General features: G+C 39.6%; 1 protein-coding gene across 7 annotated transcripts in view; it reads right to left on the bottom strand.

Annotated features, from left to right (window-relative positions):
* Positions 1 to 22,341, bottom strand: part of AGAP1 (ArfGAP with GTPase domain, ankyrin repeat and PH domain 1) — a 402,183-nt gene that overhangs the window by 249,211 nt on the left and 130,631 nt on the right. For all 7 annotated transcript variants that reach the window (XM_062003066.1, XM_062003067.1, XM_062003065.1 and 4 more), the window contains exons 3-4: positions 18,689 to 18,776; positions 826 to 911 (exon numbers count right to left, since the gene is read on the bottom strand). In XM_062003066.1, the coding sequence (XP_061859050.1) occupies positions 826 to 911; positions 18,689 to 18,776 (174 nt within the window). The remainder of the gene's footprint in view (positions 1 to 825; positions 912 to 18,688; positions 18,777 to 22,341) is intronic.

Here is a 22,341-nt window from a genome sequence, read left to right as displayed (position 1 = left end):
AGATATTAAAGTGCTGGTTGTGTTTTTCTCATCATCCTGGTCTCTTTTTGCTTTGTTTTGTTCTGTTCTGTTTCTTGTAGGTAGTAGAAGAAATTTTCCTTACTTTCCTCTCAAAGTCGAGTAGTGGAGTCCATTTTGCTCAGAACCATAGCTGGCGGTGAGCCCTCCCTGCCCTTGTCTCAATCTACAACATCCTTGGTTATCTTTTTTCCTCCCATTTCACTGGGGTCTCTGCCATCCTAAGGAGGGAGGGTGGGGGATGGGGGGCAGTGAGCAAGAGACTGTCATGGTGCTTCATTGCTGGCTGGGCAAAACCATGACAGAGGTAACATGCTGTATAAAGACATCAAGCCAGAAATCCACAAACTCGGCAGTGCTGAACTGGAACTTGGAAAGTTGTGTCTTAAACAGCACAGGGAGCAAATAGTGGAAGTAATAGGGAATGCAAATATTTGTACAGAAGTATGTATGTTGCTGAAATACATCTACTTTGTATTTCAAAAATTTAGAGATTCTCAGAAGAAATCTTAAGAGCATGCAATTTTATGGTCACTAGAAGAATACTGGTTAGACACTTAATATAAGCTAGCCACATATCTTTATTATATACAGTTTCACAACGCAATTGAAATCCCCAATAATTTCTAAACAGAATATTTTTCACCTGACGGTGACATATACTTTTTCCCTTGCAGAAAGGTGAGCAAGACCCAGGTAAGAACAAAACCAAGTCAGTTCTCTTAAAAGAAAGGTTGTTTTTTTTTTTTTTAATAGAAAGCAAGCCGTGGTGTTCAGCTGGTAAAGCTCTATACAGGCAATGCTCACCTGTGCCTCTGGAGGGCCTCCTTCATCTCTAATCAGCAGCAGATAGCTTTGTCCATCAACTACTATCTCTTTCTTGAATCTCCCACCTGTCACACAAAGTAATTCATTACAGAAGAGAAAAAGCAAAAAATACAGAACAGAAAAGGGCTTCACTTGTGGAAAAATAGTGTCCTTAAGATCTTTTGCAAATTAATGAAGTACTGTGAATTTAAGTTTATATGCACAGAAATTACTTAAGAAAGATACATCACATATTTTAAGAATAAGGCTAATGTGGAAAAATGTCAACAACCGCATTACAAATACTAATTCTCATGCTAAGGTGTAATTGGTTTTGACATATACAGTTAAAAGGCAGTCACTTTTGTTTTATATAATGGTGAGAAATGCATCTCTGAGAAAGGCAAACATGGGACAGTTGCATTCAAACAGTATCATGGTTTAGAACTAAAACACATTTCTTGTGTGAATTAGCGTTTCCTCAAGAGAAGCCCAGTTCTTATAGCATGCAAGTAATGTTATGAAAATGATACTTCTATATTCACAAACCACAGTTAGGGGAAAATACTAGACACGTTAGACAAAAAAACTACAATGGTGGTAACTCTGTAGAGATGCACTAAACTAACAGAGAATGTTGTGCCACTCGCACAATGAATGAAACACTTAATTTGGAGATTTAGACAAAAACAGCAGTCACAGCCTTCAGCCACATTCTACTTCCAATCCTATTATTTCAGAGAGATGTGGAATATTGAGCGCTCTTGAAGACCAAAGTGTTGGCACCAAATCTAAGACGTCAAAGCAGGGTGTGCAGCTGCATCACTACCTTCCCTTTCCACTGGCCTCATAAGGAGTTAGAGCACAATCCAAGGGCAGAATGGGCATTGCTCTCCTTTGGGGTTCAGTATATTTTAGGCGTTCTGCTGTGTCTCATGACAGACTTCAGATAGCGACAAATCACATTTGGAATTTCTGGTGTGACCAAGACTAAGCCAGGATTTGCAAACTTAGCCTAAGTAGTTGGGCTGCATTTAGACTCCTGGAAGGAAAACCACTCTTATCTCCCCACCTAAGACACAAAGACCCCAAGGCCTCCATGCTTGGTATTGTCCAAGCACCTCACATCTGAACCTACCGGACTCTAAATATATAAAGTGTGTCTGTTAAGACAATCTAAACTCCTTCATCCCTGTTTTTTTAAACAGAAATTATTTTCTATTTGAACCTTATTTCCCAACTACATTTACTTCAAAACTTGACACACTATCGAAACTAATGCATTTAAACATGGTAGGTGAAAGAACAACTGACTTACTTTCCACACCAGCTCTCTAAGCAAGTAAGTCAGCACATGCCAGCAAATGCTGATCCTCAAAATATTTGCACAAAAATTACTAGCCTTAGGGAAATGAACTGGCTTAGACCCATCATTTCCCCAGCCCAACCATTACAGCCCCTTTCAAACCAAGTTCACTCAATAGCTCAGCTATATGCAATATTTGAGCATGTTTAAACATACTTCATGTTTAATTAAAAAAAAAAATAACCTTAGGGGGTTGTTTGTGGTTTTCTTCCTTTTGGTTCTGTGGAGGTTTTGGGTTTATTTCATTTTCTTTATAAATCTACCCTATTATTAACAGCTTGGCAGTACCAAACATGCAACAACTAAGACTGTAATATCTCTAGTTGTTAATTGCACATGAAAAAAGCACCTATGTACAGATTTTCGTTATCTTGCTCTCAAACTGGATTTCAATTTTGCCTTTGAAGATCAAGCAGCAGAGAAATATATATCATTAGTGAACCTGGAAATAATAATAAAAATTAAGCATAAAACTTCTAAAGGAAACCAGTCTTAGCTCTCAGGAACTTAGTTTCTATTAACCAGGTCATTATTTCTACACATTGTCAATCAATTGTATATACTTCATAATTATGTCTTAAATAAGATTAATTAATATATAGCCTTCCAGACAGGGACTTTAAAGCTTCAGTGATGGAAATGCAGAATATATGTGATCAAAAGAGTGAAAGTTCTGCATAATTTCCATTTTCTATGTCCTCTTCTTAAACACTGAAAATTCACACAGCTAATTATAAAATACAACAAACTTAATCCATTTAAGAGCCAAATCATTATGCCTTCTAGTCAACAGGATGCCTTTCAGCTCTCTCTATATCTTCAAACAGTCCTCAGAGGCATAAAAGAAGATACAGACAAGGTGAAGTAAAAAGCTTAAGTAGAGATTCAGGAAAAAAAAATCTATTGATGTAATACATCAATGTATATACATAAAAATCACAAATGTGAGCACCAGGAGATTTATTCTTGAGAGCCACTTCAATGTCACTAGTGACTTTGTTTGTGGAAGCAGCTCTGAGAAGCATACCATATTGAACAAATACCATATACAGTTATCCAATTGCTCTCTTCTATATGAATCCACGGAAGATGACTAGGTTGTACACCTGCTCCTTGTCTTCCCCATAAACACTGTGTATGGAACTGAGTACAAAGATAATGTATTTTTACTCATGGTATTAAATTCAAATCTTGACATGCCGTACCAATTCACCACAGTCTGTCAGACTGGAAAAACAGTGCTGCAGTCAACCAGCATACCACTAATTCAAGTCTGAATTCTAAATTCTGAATGGTAGGGTTGGAAGGGACCTTTAGACACCATCTAGTTCAACCACCCTGCAGAAGCAGGTCCACCTAGATCAGGTTGCACAGGAAGGTGTCCAGGTGGGTCTTGAAGACCTCCAAGGAAGGAGACTCCACACCCTCCCTGGGCAGCCTGTGCCAGGGCTCCCTCACCTGATCACTGAAATAGTTTTTTCTTACATTTGAATGGAACTTTTTGTGTTCCAGCTTCATCCCATTACCCCTTGTCCTGTTGCTAGATACAATAGAAAAAAGGGATGTCCCATCCTCCTGACACCCACCCTTTAGATATTGATAAATATCAATAAGATCTCCCCTCAGTCTCCTCCAGACTAAACAGCCCCAGCTCCTGCAGCTGTCCTCATATGAAAGATGTTCCAGTCCCCTGATCATCTTGGTGGCCCTGCACTGGACTCTCTCCAGAAGTTCTCTGTCCCTCTTGAGCTGAGGAGCCCAGAACTAGACACAGGACTCCAGATGGGGCCTCACCAGGGCAGAGCAGAAAAGGAGTAGAATCTCATTTGACCTGCTGGCTACACTATTCTTGATGCATCCCAGGACGCCATTGGCCTTCTTGGCCACAAGGGCACATTGCTGGCTCATGGTTAGCTTCCTATCAATCAGGACTCCCAGGTCTCTCTCTGCAGAGCTGCTCTTCAGCAGTTCGACTCCCAGCCTGTACTGGTGGATGGGGTTGTTCCTCCCCAGGTGCAGGACTCTGCACTCGTCCTTGTTGAACCTCATGAGGTTCCTCTCTGTCCAATTGAGATGTCTGCTGGTCAAGATCCTGCTGAATGGCAGCACAGCCAAACAAGCTGCATGCTTGTTTTCTGGAATATGCACCAGTTCCTTGCACATCCTCCTGCATTCATTTTTTTTCTGCTTGAGTTTGAAACTATTTATCATTAAATACCTACTCTAATAACCCCCTCAATTTAAAAGAATGCCCTGCATTCCCAGTCTGCACTAAGCATTTCAAATCAAATCTGAAGATCCAGAAACGTAACATCAGACTCATGGTCATCTCCCAAATAATACAAATTTGGGATCAAACTAGGATGCATCTTTTGTCTTGGACAGCACTGTACCAGGTATTTTTTAAAAAATGTTTTTGAAGTTTGTAAAGCAGCACAGGGCTATTTGTAATGAGGAATTAAGGGAGATCTGAATATTGTTTGAATACCGATCTACTGCAATCTGTCAAAGTGGAGAAGTCTTCCATGCCCACAAAATACCACTTTATATTTCTAAGTAACCATATATATGATAACGCCACAAGACACTATCTAAGCTGATGACACTGAAAACAAAGAAAGGACTTGCTTAAAGAAGGAGCTCAGTATAATGACACATGCAGTTTTTTAACGAGGGAATTTCTTAACTCCCATATGTACCTTCCAAAGGAGGTCCCTGCAGCAGAAAGACTGGCAGCCTGGACCACAGCTCTGAAGCTCAGAGCAATGGCTCCTGCTATGTCCGAACAGGCATGTCAAAGCACAATGATGCTAAAGTGCAAGGTGTGCAATCAATGGCTGAGCTATGTTTACTTGCAGCCCCAATCCCATCCCTAAAACCATATAAAACATATGCCAGTGAATACCTAAATAATTCTCTACAACCAGACAGATGGAGCTGGAAACTGTTTTCATGAAACATCACAGCAATTTTATAAAAACAAATCATTGCAACTGCATGGAAGCTTTAATTGGAGAGGATTTTAGTATGTGGTTTATTTATTTTCTCTGAAACTCTGTATTTGTGAAATCGTTGCATTATTCACAGCTTTCTAGGGCAAATTATCAATGCACTCAGACTCATTTTCAGACACGTTCAAAATTCCACATAAGAAGGCACATAGTACTCCTGCATATGAACCACACACAATACCCTTTAGAAGATGTAGAGTAGTGCTTTTGATGCAACCCATAAAACCATCCAGTCTCTTACGTGCATTAGGCTGGATTCCTACCATAAAATGTTGCAGCTTCCTAATCTCATTTTTATGCATGTCATTCTGCAAAGGTTAGTGCTTTAAATTTCCAGTAGGACAAAACTGTCCTTCAGTAAAAACTATTTGAAATACCACACACATCTGTAATCAAAGAGCTCTCTATTGTGAAAGCTTCGTATTACACAGGGAATTCCAGGGATGAGGGTTTTCATCCAGCTATGCAAGCATAGCCACCTTTTCCTCGATCTGAGAGCTGTTTCACTGCATAATTGCTCACTGAAGCAACTGCTGATTTTCACACTGTATCCCCAGGCTCAACTGCATTAATCACAATCTTTATTCAAGCAAATTGCCACAGGGATGAAGTTATTTGGCTATATGAGGAAGATAAAACTGGGGATCTGGCCACATGACAAACCCATTCAGCAGCTGAATGTGTACCACAATCAAGGGGGCAGGGCAGACTGGAGAGACAGAAGGTGAAACTGGAGCAGCTGTAAAAGCCTCTATTTTATATTTCAAATGACACGTGTATTGTGACACAGTAGTCAGTTGTCTCATGAACACAGATTCTCTCTTTTTTTTCTCCCCCTCCCCCCCTTACAATGGAAAACACAATGCCAAGAATCTGGCTTCTCTTCATGGAAACATGTTAAAAAGTCACTTATTCCCTCCACTCCTATGTACATCATTTCAGGACCAATTATGTGAATATTTCATTGGTTAAGCTTTAAAAAAATGAAATGCTTGCAAGACCTCTGCCACTAAGCAGAAGCACTAAAGAATGACTGCAACAGCCCAATAAACCAATGACGATGTTGAAGCTCAATGTTACCCCATTTTTTTTTCAAAGAACTATGCTTTCAAGCCATTTTTTCTTGGTGTTTCCCAATAAAGCATATTCTCACACAAGAAGCATTAAAATTAATTTTTCACCATGTCAAGTTGTGCTCAATGCTTGACATCAATTCATATTGGCATTAGCAGCAGAAAAGCCACGTGTAATTTTAGCTATTGGGTGTGTCCTTAATACAAATATTGTGCTAGACAATACTTAGGAAACCAAATGTGCTTAAGTGTATAACCACAGAAATGCAACAACTGGAGAACCATTGCTCTCCTACGAGACACAGCTGCAAACAGATCACTGCGCCAGCTTCCCAGAGAAGTACCTGGATAAAAAAACCCCACAACATAAAGCAAAAAAACCCACAAAAACTAACACCACAAACTACACTGAGCTTTTCAAAAGTCACCATCTGCTTTACTTGACAGATTTATGATTTTAGGAAATACATGGATTGAATCATGGACCATCAGTCTCTTCTCACCAGTAACAAACAATGGGACAAGAAGAAATGCCCTCAAATTGTACCAGGAGAGCTTTAGACTGGAGATTAGGAAAAAAATTGTCACTAAAAAGCTTGTCAAGCATTGGAACAGGCTGCCCAGTGAAGCAGTGCACTTCCCATCTCTGGAGGAATTCCACCATGTAACTGTGGGGCTGAGGAACATAATTTAGTGGTGGCTGTGGCAATGCTGGATTAAGGGTTGGATTCGATGACCTCACAGGTCTTTTCTAACCAAAATGATTCTGCCTATTTGAGTCCCCCCTGAAGTATCAAATAAAGTAAATTGAAGCAAGGTACACCCACAGGCACAAAACATGTATGGCATCACATTGTAACATAGATAATATAGATAATCTTATTGTTACATAAAAACTGCAAAAGCAGCACTGATATATCATCTTGTAGTTCCATGAAAAGGTTTACTGCTGGAATTTTAGCCATTTAATAACTTACTTTTGAGATACATTCATTGACATATTTGCAGCATTTCCACAGAAGGCCATATCTGATGGGTCCACAAAACCCAGTGGTGATTTCAACAAAGATTAACTGAATTTACGTTTTCAAGTGTCCAGGAAAATACAGTTTACACTTGGAAAAAAGCATTGACTAGTCGAGTTGCAAAGAATCAGAAAATACAGTTAATGTTTAGATACAAAATGGGGTGTGTGGGTGTGTGTGTTCATCTTGAGGGCATATCAAGGTAGGGATGTTGAAAGACATTTCAATAATGGTATTGGTCTCATTTCCAAGGAGTATAAAATTGTTTAAAATCCTGAACTGCCTGACTGCCAGTGCAAATCAAGCAATAAGGAGGAGCCATTTGAGAGGGTGATGTCCTGCTGCAAACCACTCTTGGCCCAACACCAATCAACCAATCAATTGCTTTCATTAACTGTAACTTGCCAGCATCTAATGAAAACAAAACAAAACATGTGGTGCTTCACACACCAATCTGGGAAGAGCATTTATTTGAGCCAACTACACATTATTACACACAAATACAGTTATTAGATATTTTTGGTGCAGGGAATATTTCAACAATAGACTTTCTCTTAGAAGAGCTTGGCAAAATGAAAAGAAGCAGCACAGTAAACAGGCTGGGATTCCCATCCAGCATTATATTTCAGACAGAAGAGAAGAAAATAATGGATTAACCACCAAAACAAACAAGTGGAAAAAAAAGCCACCCTCTGAGAAATTATGTTTTCTTTTTCTTTTCTACATGGAGACAGAACTTGGAGAGGAGCAGTGCATGTTATACTCTCTCTATAAAGCTTCTGACAGTTGGTGGCACACTGCTTGTAAGTCAATTAGAGAAGCTTTTTCTTCAAATTACTGTAACATGAGAGCAGAAGCAGACATAAGAAATAGTTGGCACTCATTAAATGACTCATCTTAAAGCACGATATCAACACAAGTTTCTGCAGGAATTTCAAGTCTCATCCAAGTAAATATCCTAAAAGATGGAAGTAACTGGCTATTTAATTTCTAGATAATCATAAAATGGTTTGGGTTGGAAAGAATTTTAAAGACCATATTGTTCCCACCCTCCTGTCATGGACAGGGACACCTTCCACTAGACCAGGTTGCTCAGAGCCTCATACAATCTGCCCTTGAACACTGCCAGAGATCGGGCAGCCACAATCTCTCTGGGCAACTTATGCTATTGCCTCACCATCCTCACGGGGTAGAGCTTCTCAATATCTCATTTACATTTCCCCTCTTTCAGCTTGAAGCCATTACCTAGTCCTATCATAAAAGGCCTTTGTAAGAAGTCCCTCTGGCTCAATTGCCAGCCCCTTTAAGGACAGGAAGGCTGCTAAAAAGGTATGCTCAAAGCAGTCTCTTCTCCAGGCTGAACAATCACAACTCTCAGTTTGTCTTCGCAGCAGAGATGCTCCAGCACTCTGATCATCTTTGTAGCCCTCTTGGACTCTTTCCAAAAGCTCCATGTCCTCCTTTTGTTAGAGGCATTAATGAAGCAGGAGGGACTGCAATCGTATTAGAAAACTGGACTATACTTCAACATGACCATTACAAGTTAGAAAAACTGTAAAAAAAGAAGCAGCATCGTGGGGACAAACGGAGAGTTCTGTGCCTATGCAAGGCCAATCAGCTGCAACAAGATGGGGCAGGATGGCAAACCACTGGCACTGCAGCTGAGCAGCTGTGAATTCCTGTGGGGTGCAGACAAGCAGATAGTTCATGCTAGCCCTTGTGCAGCTTACAATGTGTCAGGCAGTGGGCAGTGCATTACACAATGACCAAATGAAAAGGGGACCTAAGCACTTACCAAAAAAAAAAAAATCCACCTAGAAAATGAACAATAAGAAAAATAAGCATATGAGTTGAGGTTATTTAAGAGAACAGACTAGGAAGAGATACAAGGTGAGGGCTCTTACTAAGAAATGATCTGATGATGGTATTTTAGGGCAAGGGAAGAGACCCTGCTCTGGCAGGGAGGTTGGACTAGATGAAGGTCCCTTCCAGCCCTTGAGATTCTGCAATCTCTAAAATCAGTAGAAAACCTAGTGATAGCCTGTTATAGAAGCAAATTAAAAAGAAAATAGACCTGTTAAGAGTTAAATATTGTGAATAAAATTGCCCAACTCCTATGTCCTGCTTTCCAATACAACTTCCCAAAACAAGAGATTAAATGGAGGGAAAGAAAGCCCACAGTAAGAAACCAAAGAAAAGTTGAAAAAGTAACATGTTCAAAGAAAACAGTCAAAGCTCTCCTTTAAGACCATGAGCCAAACATTAGACTATAATTTAGAAATACAACTAGAAGTAATATTAGAAAAAAAAGAAAAACCTGAAGGCAGGTCCTTCTTCCAGTTGCAGACATTTCAAACTGGCTTCTGCCTCCACAGCAGCAGAAAATTAAACAGCACCGGAGATCTGACATACTTTATTACTATTAAGAGCCTCAAGTTGTTGTAGTAGCTATAAATCTGAGTTACAGTTTTTAACTGGGATATGGCCTTCAGAGGAGCCTGTTACAAGAAGGGCACAAATCCTACAGACATCAAAATCTTTAAGTATTCAAGCTGTAATACAGAATCACAAGAATCAAAGAATCTTAAGGGTTGGAAGGGACCTCAAAAGATCACCCAGTCCAACCCTCCTGCCAGAGTAAGTCACCTAGAGTAGGTCACACAGGAACTCATTGAGGTGGGTTTTAAATGTCCTCACATAAGGAGACTCAACAATCCACCTGGGCAGCCTGTTTCAGTGCTCCATCACCCTCACAGTGAAGAAATTCTTCCTTGTGTTTCTTTGGAAACTCTTATCTTCCAGCTTATACCCATTGCTTCTTGTTCTGTCATTGGACATCACTGAGAACAGCCTGGCTTCATCCTCCTGACACTCACCTTTTACAGATTTGCAGACATTAATGAGATCACCCCTCAGTCTCCTCTTCTCCAAGAGCCCCAGCTCCATCAGCCTTTCAGCAGAAGGGAGATGCTCCACTCTCCTAATCATCTTGATGGCCCTGTGCTGAACTTTCTCCAGGAGCAGCTCCCTGTCCTTCTTGAACTGAGGGGTCCAGAACTGGACACAATATTCCAGATGAGGTCTCACAAAGGCAGAGTAGAGGGGGAGGAGAATCTCTCTCAACCTACTGCCCACAACCTTTCTAATATGTGCCAGGATGCCATTGGCCTTCTTGGCCATGAGGGCACATTGCTGGCTCATGGGCATCCCACTGTCCACCATAACTCCCAGGTCCCTTTCCCCTGTACTACTCTGTAAGAGTTCATTCCCCAGCCTGTACTGGTATGTGGGGTTATTCTTCCGCACATACAAGACTCTACACTTGCCTTTGTTGAATTTCATTAGATTTCTCTCTGCCCAACTCTCCAGTCTGTCCAGATCTCATTGACTTTAGTACCATCAGCAAACTTGCTGACAGTGCCCTCTGTTCCCTCATCAAGGTCAAGATTGGACACATTGAGCAGTACCAGTCCCAGCACTGACCCGAGGGACTCCACTAGATACAGGTCTCTAATTGGACCCTGCCCCATTGATCACAACTCTCTACCTTCTTGCCTTCAACCAGTTAACAATCCACCTCACTACCTGATCACCCAGTCCACACTTTCTCAGTTTTGCCATGAGGATGCTGTGGGAAACAGTGTCAAATGCTTTACTGAAATCAAGATAAACCACATCCACTGCACTACCACCACCTAGCCATCTGGTTACAGCTTCATGAAGGCTATTAGGTTGGTCAAACATGATTTCCCCTTGGTAAAGCCATGTTGACTGCTCCTAATGACCCTCTTGTCCTTTAAATGCCTGAAAACAGCACCCAGGATAAGTTGTTCCACCACCTTTCCAGGGATGGAGGTGAGGCTCCTCCTTCTTGCCCTTTTTGGAGTGACATTTGGTTTCCTCCAGTCCTCAGGCACTTCTGTTCTCCCTGACTTACTGAAGATGATGGAGAGTGGTTTAGCAATGACATTCGTCAGCTCCCTCAGCACCAGAGGATGCATCCCATTGGGGTCCATGGATTTATGTACATCCAGATTGCTCAACTGATCCTTAACCCACTCCTCATCAACCAAACAAAACTCCTCCTTTAACCTGACTTCCTCTGCAGTCTGGGGCTCCTGAGGATGGTCTCCAGCAGTACAGACAGAGGCAAAGAAGGCATTCAGTAACTCTGCCTTCTCTGTATCCTCTGTCACTAGGGCACCCACCTCGTTCAACAGTGGGCCTACATTGCCTCTAGCATTAGTTTTATCTGCAATGTATTTCAAGAAGCCCTTCTCTGTGGGAAACCAAGATGCAGGACTCAATACAATGTGAGAAAAAAGTGGACTGGAGCGTGAGCACAGCATGCACATGTAGCTGATTGGAGAAGCCTCTGCCAGAACAGCCACTGCAAGTAGCAAACAAGTTATCAGCACAGCTTCTCTGAAGGCCACTGAACTAAACCAATTCTGATTGCAAGAAACTAAGGGGGTTATAAGTAAAGGGCACGCTTGTACAATAACCAATTCTGTTCCTGAACCTTAACGGAGTCTGTGCTCTGTTGCCACAAATGGTTTCTCCATGTGAGGAGGAAATGTATTCAAAGACTGAGCCGGTGGCAAGCCCCATAGAACTGAAGCTGCTGAAAGGAAACAGGAGCCTGGCACCAGCACCACTCACCATTGTGGGGAGAGCAAGACGAGCTGTGGGGGACAAAGGGTTGTAGCCTATTGTCTGATAAAAAAATGGTCTTGAGACTGATGGAAGGACTAAGCATAAGGTGCACATAGCCCCAAATACCCTAGGAAAACTTTTGAAATGGGTCTCTGTTGAAATCTCTGGAGTTGATGCCATTTCTATCTTTATGGCTTCTATTTGAGCCAAAGCTGGGGTGAAACTATGGGACTGAGACACATGAAGATAAACTTGGCATGTAATTGTTATCTCCTTAGAGGTTAATGTTGGAAATGATGCACAAAAATGACAGTTAATCGACTCAATGAGGGGGACCTGTACCCATTCCCCTCCATCTATCAGGGTCCACTCTGTTAACTTGGCTAGAAGACTGTAGGGGATCCTGTACTTCTTGTGAAAGCTCAACTTGTTGCTTACACCTCAGAGACTGTAGATACTCAATCTATCTCTCCCTCACACTCCTTGATGCTCCTGAGTCTACCTCCTCCTTGAGTTCAACCACCAGGCTAAGTAGGTCATTCACTTGGTCACATTAAACACAGGTGTTGTCTTTTATATCACCTGCTAAGAGTGCCAGACGCCAGCACTCCCTGCAGCCAGAGAGCCAGACACCTACATGTTTAAGAGGGACCTCCATCTGGGTCACCACATTTCTTTGAACAACAGCTTTTGCCAGGGTTGCTACCATAGCTGCCTGCAGCACCAGCTGCTCACAGCTTATCCTCCCTTCCAGGTGACTCATCAGCCATGCTCCTATGCTCTGTGTCCAGGGATTGAAGACCTCTGCACTCTTGAGGCATTTAAATGTCCTGCTGTGGCTGTGCCCTCCAACTGGCCTTGCCTCCTTCTCAAGGGACACCAGGTCAGTGGAGAGGCCGGTGCCACTTGCCACATGTAGTCTGGCTCAAGAAAAAAGAATCCCTCAGCACCTGTTCTGCTGCTCCACTGACTGTCCGGGGACAGTCTGCTCCAGCCCCAAAGGCTGATCGCTGCGAGTGATCACTGTGGTCTGCTTGGAGGCGTTTTGATACGTTAAAGCCATCTTAAAAGACCAGTCGATCCTCAAAGTACATAACAGAAAGGGGAAGTCCCTTCTAGGAAACTGCTTCTTCAGCACCTTCTCCCCAGGAAAGAGCAAATACTCAACTGCTTCTTTTAATTAGCACAGTGTCTTATTTGTGCAACACTTTAAACAGTAGTCAACGTGATGACTAGAACAGAGAGGTTTTCAAAGAATTCAGTAATCCACAGACCCAGTCTCAGGGGTACAAGGAGATGGAAGGGCTGGAGAGATTGCAGAATACATAATAAACACAGGCTTTTATGCTAAGCCAGAAGGCTCCAGAAGCCCGTGAGAGCTAACTACAGCAATACTTTAAAATGATCAAAAAGACAAGTGTTATCATATATCTGGATGTCAGCATAAAATGCCAAATAAAAATAATCAGCTGGTACTACTCCAACAAAACAGAAGACAAAGAACTGAAAGGAGATAATTTTGAAACACAAGCCTGAAGTCATCATTGTCTCTTGCACACAATACAGCATTTGTCTGTGTTTTTACAGACAGAAGTAGTCTTATAGCTTCTGCTGCCCCACAAATGCTGCAGAAAGGTTGTGAATCATTGTACTGAGGATTTGAATTCAACATGGAAAATTTCAGCTGCTTAATGATTTGTGGCCCAGGCGCTGCAATGGATGCAATATGCAGCTCCTTGAAAGGAACTGGACTGTAAGGTTCTTGATGCTTTTTTGAACTCCTATGCATTTGGATTTTTTTCCCAACACCTCCCATATAAGCTATGTGCAAGATTTGTGCATCTGGAATGATGACTTTCTGAAGGAAATGAATGCAGGAATGAACGAAAAAGTATGAAAGTATATATTTAGAAAAAAACCATGTAAGTATATACTGAGAAGATAAGTTTCCTTGCTCTTCATTTATATTTCAGCCAGCTTGCTCATGGGGAGAGAACACATAGATTACCCTGGGACACATTCTCCTTTTACTCATGAAAGATAGAATTTGGTTGTTTAGTAATCAGGGCCTTTAGATACATAGTTGGAAAAAAATAACTGGAAAAAAAAATAGCTAATGGATTCTATGAAGATATTTGCAACCTTAGTTATTTACCTGTTTGCAGAAGAAAGAGTTATATTTTTAACCTGTGCATGAATCATGGGAAGAAACAGACAAGAATCACCTAAGATAACAATTTCCTTAGATAAGGAAAAGGTTCTCTAATTCTGCTGCAGCTCCCATGTTCCTGTCAACCTGAAACATCAAGCTGTGATCTCCATCTCACTGCTAATCCCCCAGCACATCCAGGAATAAAGACTGTCAAAACATGGTATTCTTTTCCTGTCTTGCTTGTCTGAACACTTAATTTAAGCAAAGAAGAATGATATTTTCTTTTTTTTTCTTGAGCAGAACAAGCTCCATTCTTGATTTCATCTCTCACTTCAGTAACTGAAGCTTTAGATTTTTTCCATGAATTAAGTCAACTGAAAGGTTATCTACATTAATAGATTACACTTGAACTTTTTGTATATGTGCTTCATAAGAGTCTATGGCCTGACAAAAGTCTCATGAGGGGATGATGAACAAAAGCAGCTAAAATTTAAAGGTAGTCTTTCTCAATCCTCCTTGCATAATTACACTCTGCTGAAGAGGCATGAGATGGAAACAGATACTAAGCAGAAATTGAAAAGCACAGGCAGGCATTTCCCAATAAGAAATTTCCACGTGTTTTAGTGACAGGATAGCAACTTAATTTCAGGGTAATCTCATTACATTCCTTTTTTAAACAGAAGGCTGAAGGTGACACTTTGCTAGTATCTAAACATTAAGTTTTAGGATCATGCCTATTATTCAAGTCACACACTGTTCATTGTAGGTACTGAAAAAGTTTATCAGTGGAAGTTGCTATGGTATAAAACTATTTTCATGTCAAGTTTAGAAAAAAAGCACATGTCCAGAGTTTTTTTGAAAGCATTTTAAGGCTTTACTCTATAGTGCTTACTGTGGATATGTATTTATTGTAGTCTTTAACACATAAGAAATCTGTACCTGAAATTAAGTACCACTTGAAATTTGATGCATCTTTTCCTTTTGAGTCAGATGAAGGATCCCAGTGCAAAGGTACTCTGCTGGGCTTGTGTCTCACCAGGGGTGCAGCAGAGGCAGCACCACAAAACCCAAGCATGCAGACAGTCACAATACACTAACTGGAATAAAATCTCCAATGCAGTGACTTTCAATGAGAAAAAGAACTAAAATGGGCTGCCATTATGAAAAAGAAATTGGAAAGAAGAAATCAAAGGCAATTAAATAACCTTATATGATGCAAGGAATAAAAAAAAAATCCATAGATTAAAAAAACTAGCGAGATCTGTAAGAGCTTCCAATGCCTTTCTTTTGTATTGTGGGAGGAAGCCTAAGGATTATCAGCCTAGAAAGTGGGAAATAGTATTGGAAAGATTCACATTCTACATTTAAATTTATATTGTAATCAAAAGCTCCTCCACACACAGATGTGTGAAATCTCCACCAGCTGCAACAACTATTTGCTCACTCAAGTCAGGGTGCTGGACTGTCTTTATGCTTTTGATACCAAAAAGTGTTTTACTCCACTCACAGAAAAAAAAAAAAAGAAAATATAGTCCATCATTTAGTTATTAACCTATTTAAATATTTGTCCCTCATTTGAATGCCACAGCTGGGTTGCACTGAATCCTTTTTTTTTCTTTTTTAATTAGTCTCAGTGGGAAAAAAGAAACAAGTCGAAATAATCATGACATGAATTAGGGCTTTCTCAGATATATCAGAAATGTGCAAAAGCCTACATGTCATGTTTCACACCTCCATGGATTTTGCAAACCAAAATGCAAACAGTAACAGAACACTCCTCACACTACTTCTGTAAATTTCAATTCACCACAGTATGCAAAGTACTTAGTCTCAAATTTCACGCACACCATGCTTCAATTTTGCTCTACATGTAGAAAGAATTTTAGTCACCAGGTTGCATGCACGTGCTTGTTCTTTCATCTATGTAAAAAACTCAGCACATTGTTTAGTAGCAGTTTTTATTACAATAATTTGAAAGGTTCTTAGAAAAATATTCTATTTGCCATTACTCCCTTGCTGCATCATGACAGGAAAAAATTGCAAGTCACAGACTATAGACATTCCCACAGGGTAATAAACCATTTATTTTCTTACATCAAAATACACTGATTTAAAAATGAGTCACAGGAGTATAGCTATGTGCGCATAAAACATACAAATGAAAAAGCTAAGAGCCTCTTTCCTCCCGTCTTTATGAGGAAAAAAAAAAGATTTTCATGTTAAAATCACTTTAGAGATTAAAATTAATTCTGAACAGAAACAGAAGTTAGTCCAGACAATGATAGAAAATTGCTTTACACTTCAGTATCACATGATTCCTCCTCTCGGTAGGGAGGCGGTGTCATGCAGCAAGAAAACTGTCATGTCAAGGAAAAGAGCTGAAGGAAACATGAAACCATCTTTATATACTTAAGATTCATTTACTGGATTCCTGAAGCTACCTTAAAGGTTTACAAAAGATAGTAGCAATTTAAAAGGGAAAGGATTTCAGAAATAGCGGTCACTGGTTTTAATCACCACTTTCACACGAAGTATGCATCCATTATTTCATCACTTAGATACTAATTACATGATATCTGATAAGTTTTGTTGTAGTAAAGACATTCAAAGTCAGTAAACTTTGTTTTTTCTTAAACAGTCAAACAGCTGACATCTTGATGCCTGATATATGTACTATTCTGTATTCAATTTGATCCAGCGTGTTTAAAAGACCTCAGAAAAGGAAAAGAGGGAGATTTGCATTGGTCTCCAACATAAAAGCTTACACTGTGCCCCATTTATCAAAAGCTACGTTCCTTTGCAGAATGTGAAAAATCAAGAGTCCGTCACTTCGATGCCATAGAACCATCTGCTCTGATGCTGTATTTTCTACAGAACAGCAACATATGGACTTGAATGAGAAAAAAATAAAACAGTAGCAAATCATTACTACAGATGTTTATTAAGTATAGTTTATAGGCTGAATTTCCTTTAATACTGACTTGATTAGAGATCTGACCCTATCCCTTACAACGTGAATTAGAGCTCTTAATTATTCCAGTTTTTCTACTGTTAATGAGATGGAATGGTCTCATTAGAGAGGCTTGTCAGTTACATTTATGTGCACAGAAGTGACTTGACACTGCTTTTGTAATCTAACCCTTTCAGGAAAAACAGTTGGAACATCACTCAAGCACTGTAAATAAAAATCCTTGAAGATACACTCTCAAGGAATACCACCTGAAATATTCATGGTTTAGGAGGAGAGGAACTGTTAACCCTGTGAATAATCAATACATTTGAATCTTGCAAGAAAAAAATCCCAAAATATTTTCTGTTCATGGAATGAGTTAAGACATCTGTAGGAATACAAATTTTCCTGAGGATTTTGTGTACTCAGTGGATCTCCATTCTACATAACCATTTCTCATTATCAGCATCCAGAAACAGCAGGCATGAATGTGACCTATGCACAGGCTCTTTTGCAAGGCTCAGTTATTAACTGATCAGTCCTAGCTACAAAGCAGCAGAAAGATTTAACGTCAGCTTATAACCTGGAAGATTTCACTGTTACTGCAATTGCACAAGAAAAAGCCTTGTCCATCCTTCCCTTTCCTGCTCCTCCCATTTATAACTGTGATTCAAAACTGTTAAAATGTCAGGGACTATGCTTAATAGCTTCCTTTGGTAAGAACTAATTTGAAACAGATGTTATCATAGATGCATGAAGCTACAGACTAGTACTAAAAACAATTATTAAGACAACTACAGCAAGAGACAAAAACAGTGAGATGTACAAAAGACTCAAAATCAAAAAGGAAACAAATCAAAATGATACACAAAACGGGGAAAACGCTACAGTACAGAAACTGCTGTCTGTCTCTTCAAAAGAAGAGCTGCCATGAAGACAATATATAATTACCTGCATCCATATCTGCAAAGAATGGAACAGCCAGTAAGGAAAAGAAGGAACCAGAAATTCAGTGTCTCAGAGTTGGATTTAAAAGTTCATAAGAAGAATAGATAAAAAAAAAAGTCAAGTATTTAGTGTAAAGTACACCACTATTATGCTATTTGTTCAAGCAATAAACTTAGATTAATGTTAAACCCTATGTTTTCATGTATAAATTAATTTTATGTGTCATAAGAACATGTGAAAGAAAAATATTTAATATATTTAACAAGGAATAAGTTACATCTTTAATTACAGTCTGTGAAGAGTTTTTTTGTTTTTCCAACACCACAAATGAAATGGCCCAATTCTGCATAAATCCAGTTCTACATACAGTAATTGTGGCTTTCAATAACCATTTGAAAGCAGTAGCACTACTGAGAGCAGTCAATTCTCAATACAGGATTAGAAGTTTCCCATATATAAACACATTGGATGCAAAAGTATTTAAGGATGTTAAGGAGATTATGAAAACGCTACAGTTATCATATATACCTATCTCAGTATGGAGAATATTAAAGGAAAAGTCTCCACGAACACTGAAATAGTAAGTCAGATTCTCTACTGATTTATTTCTGCATGATGGAAAATGAATAAAGATGTAGTTTGTGGGGAAAAAAATACTTGTGAAATATGCATATCCACATACCTTCAGGTGATTCCTCTTGGACATATGTGCCAGTCAGATACCGGTGTACAAGGGCAGACTTGCCACTTGCTAAGTTACCCACTATCCCCTGGAAAAAAAAAGGAAAGAATTCAGCTGCAATTAATCTCAGTAAAAAACAGTGTATTTAAACAAAATCTTAACGTAGAAATAACTTCTCTGCAACTTGGAGAGAAAGCTCACATAATGCAAAGACTCTAAAATCTGCCAACAGATATATTATCTGCCAAAAAGCTATGGCTACAGCAGAGTATACACATGACAAAACATATAAAACAAAATCAGTTTATTAGTAGCAGTCCATCTCACCCCTAACACAGAGTGCGAATAATGAAGCAATATATAGATTTCAGGGAAGAAAAAAGCAAGCTTGTCACCTCTTTATTGGAAAATATAAACACATTGCTAAATTCTTATACTGGAAGGTGTCTCTGTAGGCTACCCACTACCTAATTCACATGTACTTGTTATTGAAGCACATGAGATATGGCTACAAAGAGACAAATCTTGTCATGTCCATTATGATTTGTTCAAGACCCTTACTTCACCAAGAAGTTTACAGCTCAAACTGTGCATGTCCAAACATCTGCACTGGGAACATCTGAGAATCCAATAGAAGTACTGAATGCTAAAGTATATATGATTTTTCTGTTAAGCTGCTTAGCTAGCATTTGTTTTTAAAAACAAGGCAGAAGTAACAGAATATAGCCCAACACCCAAACAGTTTTCTTTCCAGAGGTACTTAAATGTCGAAGACTTGAAGATTTGACCTTGTGAAGTTCAATAAGGTTAAATGCAAGATCTTGTACATGGATTGAGGCGATTCCAAGGATGAATACAAGCTGGTCAGAGAATTGATTGAGAGCAGGTATGATGAGAAAGACTTAGTGGCATAGGCTGACTAGAAGCTCAAGATGACCTGGCAATGTGCACTTACAGAACAGAAAGCCAACTGTATCCTGGTCTGCATCAAAAAGAGCATGGCCAGCAAGCTGAGGGAAGTGATCATCCCTCAGTGCTCTGGTGAGACATTCCCTGCAGTGCTGCATCCAGCTCTGGGTCACCAACATAAGAAAGACATGTAGCTGTTGGAGTGAGTCCAGAGGAGGTCATAAAGATAAGAGGGCTAAAGCTCCTCTGCTGTGAAGACAGACTGAGAGAGTTGGGATTGTTCAGCTTGGAGAAGAGAGGGCTCCAAGAAGACCTTAGAATGGCCTTCCAGTACCTAAAGAGACCAACAAGAAAGCCAGAGAAGGACTTTTTACAGGAGCATTTAGGTAGGACAAGGAGAAATGGCTTCAAAGTGAACAGAGGGAGAATTAGATGAGATTGGGAAGAAGCTTTTTTCTATGGGAGTGGTGAGGCCCTGGCATAGGTTGCCCAGAGACGACGTGACTGCCCCATCTCAGGTTGGATGAGGCTCTAAACAACCTAGTCTAGTGGAAGGTGACTCTGCCCGTGGCAGGGAGGTTGGAACAACATGATCTTTAAGGTCCATCCCAAATCAAACCATTCTATTCTTTTTTTTTAAGTATCTCAAAGACCATATCAACATATCAATTTTACAGCACTTCTTGTTCTCTGTCATGTTTCCTCACAGAGAAGCATCGTTGACCATAACACTACAAACTGATGTAGAAAGCAGTTATCAGGAGGACAAAGATGTGTATTTCAACTAAGAAATTACTTCACTAACTCGTACAATAAAACTAAAGCCTTTTTTCCCTTAAAATATAGTATTACAAGCCATGCACAGTCATGAAAGAAAAGCTCTCTCTTTCTCCTTTTATTTGTTTCCATACTTTGTCTCAAGAATGAGAGCGAAAAATGTTAGTATTTTAAAGATCATACAGAACTGATTTTCTTGATCAGAGTATTTAATTATTTCTTGTTAGAAGAGTTCTTGGGTTTACATTTTAAATCAGTTTCAAACTACCCAAACTGACAAAAGTTCTTTAGAAGCTTAAATGATAAATAGCAAACATGAAAAAAGTATTCTCACAGTTTTATGTTGGAGTACTCACGTCAACTTCTCCAAAATCACATGAAGCAAGTTTCCTTAAACCTGACTATAACATTGACAATCACAGCACAGCTTTATTTTTTCCCCTAGACAACTACTTTATAAAGTATTCAGAAGGCACCTATGTCCTCCTCCTCTTCTAGTCTGGTGAGAGAGAGGATTCCTTAAGATCTCACCTCAGTGCACGCATTTGAAGAGACAAGGCAATCATCTCTCTCCTACCAGATACAAACTCAGTAAATGAAATTAAAATCCAGCAGAATCAGCCTTCTGTTGTTCAGTGCAGTGCTTGGTGTTACTGCTCTGGGTCTCTGCACACTATTAACCTTTGGAAACTAGGAGTGATACACTTTACAGTGGAAAAAATCTGTCATCTAATACAATTTCTCTCTCTCAGGATTAATATTTGTTTTAAGGATGATTCCTCACAGTACGATGAATATGTCAGCATGTTTTCACAGTAGTTATTTTCCTGTCTCCCATATTTTATACACAAACAATCTGAGTCTTCTCTATTTATTTATGGATACACACAAAATGCACAGTTATGACAAGCATGTTATGGAATGAAAATATAGCCCTAAGCCAGTTCAGAAATGAGAAAATTCAGCTAACAAGGCTACAATGCAATGCCGTGTCACTTACGACGTGGGAAACGTTGAATCATTTATTTGCATGTGCCAGACACACTGTAAAAAAAAATCCAAACCGCTATGCCCACATCCTACTAAAGCATGTTGTAAAAATGCATAAATGTATTGATGATATTTGGCATTGTAAAGCTAATCAGCACAGAGGCCTGACTGCACTTCACTTTTTTTTTTTAAACAAACTATTTTGTCCAAAAGGATCTAAAATGTGATTCTGTTATATATTTAGACAAACAGGATGCAGGAATACCACCAGCACACAGGAAAGAGACTGGTTTCACCCAGTTGGCTTAGTACACCCTAAACCATAATAGAAGCATCAACATTCCCAAATCTGTAGTACCATTTCATCAGCAGAGATAAATATCCTCCTGAAAAATCAGAAAGAAATGTATTGCTAAGAAAGGAGGCAGAGAGAAAGATTGGCATTGTTTCCTTAAAAGCACATAAAAAAAAATATATCCACTGGCTTTTTTAATTTCAGCTCCAATATGCTTTCTCTGCTCTCCCAGATCATGCACCCTATCATGTACCAGCCTCTGGGAAAATTGCACAATACAATGAACTATTAAAGACCACTTTGAGAGTGATGGGAGGTGTGAACTTCAAACAATGGGACATGCATCTAGCAAAGGCCACCTGGATAGTCAATACAAGCAGATCTGTCAAGAGAGCTGTCCCTGCTGAATCAGAACTCCTATACACTGTAGAAGGGGATAAAGTCCCTGTAGTGTGTATGAAAAATCTGTTAGGAAAGACAGTTTGGGTCAATCCTGCCTCAGGCGAAGGTAATACCATCCAGGGGATCGATTGTTTTTGCCCAAGGACCTGGATATACTTTTCCCCTTAAGTCTCTGTAGAGTCTAAGTGTGTAACAACAGTCACTATAAAAAAAAAAAAAATTAAAAAAATCAACTAACCACCTCAATTTAAGAACCTCACAGCCTCTGGAGAGGACAATC

The sequence above is a fragment of the Colius striatus genome, chromosome 9, assembly GCF_028858725.1.
Source record: "Colius striatus isolate bColStr4 chromosome 9, bColStr4.1.hap1, whole genome shotgun sequence".
In the NCBI taxonomy this organism is placed as follows: domain Eukaryota; kingdom Metazoa; phylum Chordata; class Aves; order Coliiformes; family Coliidae; genus Colius; species Colius striatus.
The sequence above is the reverse complement of the archived record's forward strand: the minus strand, read 5'-3'. Positions and strand labels throughout refer to the sequence as shown.